This window comes from Pistacia vera, unplaced genomic scaffold (assembly GCF_008641045.1).
Source record: "Pistacia vera cultivar Batoury unplaced genomic scaffold, PisVer_v2 Contig842, whole genome shotgun sequence".
NCBI lineage: Eukaryota > Viridiplantae > Streptophyta > Magnoliopsida > Sapindales > Anacardiaceae > Pistacia > Pistacia vera.
Window position 1 is genome coordinate 101,427 of NW_022196715.1, and position 6,000 is coordinate 107,426.

The 6,000-nt window shown below is 36.0% G+C and overlaps 2 protein-coding genes across 2 annotated transcripts; both read right to left on the reverse strand.

The window, feature by feature from the left end:
- Positions 1–2,346: 2,346 nt before the first annotated feature.
- LOC116118417 (ethylene-responsive transcription factor ERF017-like) lies at positions 2,347–3,126 on the reverse strand. The gene has a single exon (XM_031404407.1). The coding sequence runs from the start codon at positions 3,109–3,111 to the stop codon at positions 2,530–2,532; it is 582 nt and encodes a 193-aa protein (XP_031260267.1). The 5' UTR covers positions 3,112–3,126; the 3' UTR covers positions 2,347–2,529.
- Positions 3,127–5,028: 1,902 nt separating this feature from the next.
- On the reverse strand, positions 5,029–6,000 carry LOC116118413 (ethylene-responsive transcription factor ERF017-like). The gene has a single exon (XM_031404401.1). The coding sequence runs from the start codon at positions 5,894–5,896 to the stop codon at positions 5,303–5,305; it is 594 nt and encodes a 197-aa protein (XP_031260261.1). The 5' UTR covers positions 5,897–6,000; the 3' UTR covers positions 5,029–5,302.

The following is a 6,000-nucleotide window of genomic DNA, read 5'->3' on the forward strand; positions in this document are numbered from 1 at the left end:
TTAGATCGTCGAGCATTTTCTTCATGCGATCCAAGTCTTTATTGTGATTACCCTGGCTGGCTCTGTTCAACTTTACCTCGAGTAAGTGAGTTCGCAAATCTGTCACTTGTGAACCTCCTTCATTGCATGTATTGATGCGCAAGGTTGAGTCATGATGGCTCGGTTGGTAAGTGTTATCATGCTCGTCAATGCGTTGCTCACGACGTCGGTTATAACCGGAACGTCGATCATTGCTAGATTGGTGCACATTACTTATCTCGCGAGCTTGTAAGGATCAAGCTTGTCTCGAGTGCGGGTTAAGACGGGCACGCTGATGTTAAGGATTCCACTAGGAAAGTCGAGCGTCTCGTGGGCAACCATTACCTTCGTTTTCACCCACTGGTTGTTTCCCCGACCGCCTCTCAAGGTTAGTTTGTCCACGAGACTCACGCTCGTGGGCAAAGTGCACCCTTTGACGTTGGGGGTGTTAGTCGCCCCTTGGCGCCGATGAGCCAAACTAGTCCCCGGCTGAAGTCCGACCCATCAGGGTGGGATCAATAAAGTATGGCTGGTCAAGATTTTGGGCAGTTGGTTGCTGATTTCTTAGTTCAGCCACATTCTGTTACACCACTTGTGCAACCATAGTTCTGATCATTTCCACCAACTGTTCGTTTTCGGGGTTTGATGTTCCTGCCCCTTGGTTATTCGTGGCATGTTGAGATGGTAGCAATGGTGCTCGACGCCCAGCAACGTCCTGTTGCACCTCTTAATGGGTGGTCTCCACATCGTCGTGGTTTCCGGCGGTGGTTTTTAATCTTATACACACCATCATGAGCCTGAAATGGTTAGATCGATGTGGTTGTTTGCCGGAATTTCTGATATGTTGGCAAAGGCCCTCCTTCTAGCGCCAAAATGTTGATACAGAAATCTGTACTAACTAAAGTGATCTGATCGACCTTGGCAGGATCGGAACTGATGTGTGCGTGATTACGGATAACCAGCAATGGATGAATAATGAATGCAGTAATTTAAATGGAAAAAAAGGATTTTAAAGTGGCTCGGCGAGATGAACTCTAAAGCTTACGTCCACTGTTCTTTGTATTTGTTGTGTGAGCTTATAGTAGTAATTCTAGGAGTATTTTCCAACCATTTCCTCATCGTTTGAGGGGATTTATATACAAAGTTTGTACAAAGGAAAGAGCGAAATTAAAGGGATTACAATTAAATTGAAATGCGACTCCGATATTCTTGTGATTGGGCACTGTGATTGCACAAAGATTGTTGTCAATCTGATCATTCCCGAGATATATGGGATCTGAAGTTATCTGGGAATTGATTGAATGCTCACTTGGATTGTTCGCAACTAGCTTGTGCTGGGTCGAGCTAAATCTCGACAAGCTTATGCTGGGTCGGATAATCAGTAGAGTCAGATTGATTCTGGGTCGAGCTAGCTATTACCTTGCAGCTCTCAGAGCTTGATGGAAAAATCACACACAACAGATTTAAAATAACATAGCAAAAAAAAAATTATTATTCTTAAAGCTAAGAAATGATTTTTTTATCACTAATTTTTTTGTAATTTTATTTATTTATCGATACTAATTAAGTCAATAGTAAAAGCAATTAAATTTTTAGATGAATTATTAAATTTTAATGAATACCCGTCAAAAATGTAATTGAAAAACTAAAAATAAATTAATATGATACATTGATGCTACAAACATTTTACTATATTTCATATAATATTATGCTATAAAATACTATAAGTTACAGTAATTTACCATAATTGTGCACCAAACATACTCTTAAGTCAAGGGGCATGTGCCTTGCTGGATTGCATGTAGGTTCGCTCACCAGTAAATTAAACCAGTATCATTCACTTTTAAATTTTATGTTGTTTCATTAAAATTTATCTAAAATTTATCACATTTGTTTGGTTTTCAAATATAAAAATATGTAGAATATATTCATATTAGATGCTAATTGGCTGGATGGCATTATATTCTATTCACTGGATTTTAGGTTTTTTTTTTTTTTTTTCCCCCAATAATCAAAGTTTCCACTCCCACAGTGACGAAGTACAAAGATAGGTTTGGTTTTGGTAAGTTCTGCCTAAATAATTAATTAAGTTAAACAAATCTCAGTTATTCATAAATAATTCAACTCATTTATAATGTTTTGTAATATTCATTTACAAAAGAATGTTTGATCTGCGGGTGTTGCAGCCCACATGATGTAAAAGGAACAAACATAGAAAGAGGGGTATTTCTCCACGTGGCCATATAATTTCAACCTATAGAAATGAAGTAATACGGAAAATCCATTCAATTCATTACATGTAAAAAATTGCAAGCATACAATATGTAAAAAATTGCAAGCATACAATGTACAATTTTTTTGGTGAACTGAACTGTAGACTCGTAAAAAAAATATATACGAATCTGATGGATGACCAAATAAAAAAATATGATAATCTGTACCCGAATTTAAAACCTCAGTAACTCCAGATTCTAAAAATGTCCAGAATTCTGATATCGGTAAACTAATCACCTAAAAGTTCCAAAGAAATGAATCATCAACTAAAATCCCATCAAAGTTTTGTTCTCCATAATCAACGGTTGGCTGTGGTGGTACAAAAATATCATTAGAAAGGTCATCAAATCCGGGAAATATCCCATAACCCGAAGTGTAATTACTTGAACCCGACGTCGTTAAAAGATCCAAAAAAGATCCGTCAAAAACCCCATCACCATCCAACTGCACCGTTCCTTCTGAGACTGAGGGAGACGAATACTCCATTTGAAGTTCCGACCGGTGGCTTTCTGGACGCTCCGAATTCGCAAACCTAGCTGCAACAGATTGAATCTCGGACGGACTAAGCGACCGTCCACCGGCTATGTCCGGTGGATTGTCGGGAAAATTGAACTTACCTGAATGGCCGCGTAAACAAAAAAGTGCGGCGTCGAAAGCACGTGCGGCTTTTTCAGCGGTGTCGTAGGATCCTAACCAAATTCGTTCGCGGCTGTTGGGGAGTCTGATTTCGGACACCCATTTGCCCCATTTTCGTTTTCGAACACCTTTGTAACGAGAGTCGGATCTTTGTGCCGGTTTTTCAGGTGTGTGTTTGACCATGTCTGATTTGATTGTTATAAGGTTTGATTTTGACTTTGCAGTTGAGGATCAAATAAAATTTTGGTGTTGTGTTTGTATTGATGACTATGAGGATGGGATTTATCTGGAGGTGTGTTTGTATATATATATATATGTATGTTTTGTGAAGGGAAGTGGGTTGATACTTAATACTAGTCTACTAGAGAGTCAATTGCGAGTGGTCAACACTCAACAGGCGCGTTGATTTAAAAGCAGTTAAAGAGTCAAGAGGGAGTATGGAAAGTTGTGTTTCTGGATTACGCGGGAGGAGTGTTGTAGCACGTTTTCTTTTATTTTATTTTTTAAAGAATAAAAATAACTACTCCGGAAATATTTTTTATGACAAAGACATACTTAAAGCTGCTTTACTCCATGCCGGACAAAATGATACTTGAATGCATTTTTCTTTTTAATGAAAATTGTCGAGTTAACGATTGTTTTTTACCTAAATAATGATTTAACGACATTTACTCACTAAAAGATTTTAAAAATATTATTTTATTATCAAAACCTATATTTCAATAGCTAATAAAAAACAAACTCTATTAAGACTATTAAAACTTTTGAAGAAAAAAGACTGATAAATCTTTTGATTATAAAAGATTGGATTTTGATGGTTGAGATTAATCGAAATTTGACTTAAAAAAGATGGTTGTGTAAACTCTAATCGGTCGATTGTTAGCAATTGATAGGGACAGCAGGAATAGTATTTGAGGGGTTTTGGTGAATAATGATCGAAAAATAGAATGATGATGGTGTAAGGTCACAACGATGTCGAAATTAGAAACGAAATATAAATTTGAATAATAAAATAGTATTTTAAAAATCTATAAGTGAAAGAGTGTAATTAAACTTTGGGTGAAAAAAAGTTATTTACTCGAAAACTGTTAGATGTTGATCCACAAACCTTTCTAGAATCTAAAATTTCCTTAATTCAAGAAACAGGATATTATCAACCTTTTTCTACATTTGACATTTTATTTCATTTAGCCAAAATTTTACAAACAAAATATCTTTATAGAATAATATTGTAACAATTTTATAATAACTTTTTCATTTAATTTTTGATACATTATTATATACAAATCTTGGTAAAAGATGTTTGTATGAATAATAATACTGATATAAAATAGGAAATGAAGAGCCTGATGTGGGCTAAGAATTAAGATGATAAGCGGAGAAGGATATTGCAGTTGGCATTTGGCATATCAACACGGGCGAGCAGAGCTAGGTATGTTTATTAATTTAGGTTTGGTAGTTAACAAAGGACTGATGCGTCATCCACAGTAACGTCAGCCTGATTAAACTATTCATAAATTACGCGTCAGCTTTCCCAAAATTTCCAAAAAGGGGTTCTCTCACTACTCTTAATTGCTCTTAAAACTACGTCATGGATGACCTCATCCAATCCATTAATCCACTTAAATTCAACCATAGTCCTTCGGTTCCACTTTTCAACTTATTATTTTAATAATTGATTAATTAATAATATCTTCAAAATAACTTTTTTTAGTTGTACATATAATTTTATGATTTTTTACAAAAAAAAAATAATTATATGCTTTAATCTGACTTCCATAATTTAAATAAAATCCAATTTCAGAACTCACACTACTGGACACAAAATAATTCCTTACTTGAAAGTTAACTTCGACTTAGTTGCATTTACTAATCAGAATTCGACCCAAAAATATATATAAAGATAGTTGCTTAATTAATGAAAGTCTATGAATTTAAACTAGATTTCAATGGAATTTACGATTAACAATTGATAAATATATAGTAAAACAGAAATGAATTTGGTTTTGATTTCCAAATAAAACGAATGTTAGCATAAATAATTGAACTATTGCTTTATTTTGATGCGGATGCAGGCACTGAAGGAACAACGAAGAAGGCTTTACACAACGTGCAAAATATATACTCATCCACAATTAAAACAACGAGTTACATGTGGCAAATACCTTACATTGATTAAAAAAAATAACTCAATTCAATTCACCACGTGCAAAAAGAAGTACAAGTTATTCATTTTACAATCTTCTCCCCCAATTCAAGTTCATATTTCACTCGACTAAAAGAAGAAGACCGTGAAAAAATGGTCTATCTGTACCAATCAGCAGCTCCAGAATCTAAAAATTTCCAGAACTCTGACTTAACTAATCACCTAGAGTTAGAAATTCCAAAGAAATGAATCATCCACTAAAATCCCATCAAAATTAATTTGGTCTCCATAATCAACGGTCGAAGGTGGTGCTGCAAAAATATCACCAGACAGATCATCAAACTGAGAAAAAACCCCAAGATCCGGCACGTAATTACTGGAATTCGTGGTAGATAAAAAATCCAAGAAGGAGCAGTCAAAGGCACCACCACTGTCTAAGTCTGAAATAGACGGAGAAGAATATTCCGTTTGTAAATCGGACACAGACTGTTCCGAAGATTGAGTTCTTGAACTTGAAGGCTCGGAATTTGCGAACCTTGCCGCAGCGGCTTGAATTTGGGGAGGACTAAGCGAGCGGCCACCTTCTATGTCTGGTTGATTGTCGGGAAAATTAAACTTGGCAGAGCAGCCACGTAAGCAAAAAAGTGCAGCGTCGAAAGCACGAGCGGCTTTTTCAGGGGTGTCGTAGGATCCCAACCAAATTCTTTGGCGGCTGTTTGGTAGTCTGATTTCTGAAACCCATTTGCCCCACTTTCGCTTGCGGACACCCTTGTAAATAGAGTCACTTGTCCTTGCAGGTTTCTTGCTTGTGGATTTCACCATTGTTGGAATTTTTATTTTTATTTTTCTTTGTTTGGTGGCTGTTGGATGTTATATTGTGTGTTTGCTGTTGCTGAGGATTTTATCTTTGTGTTGATTGAGGAATG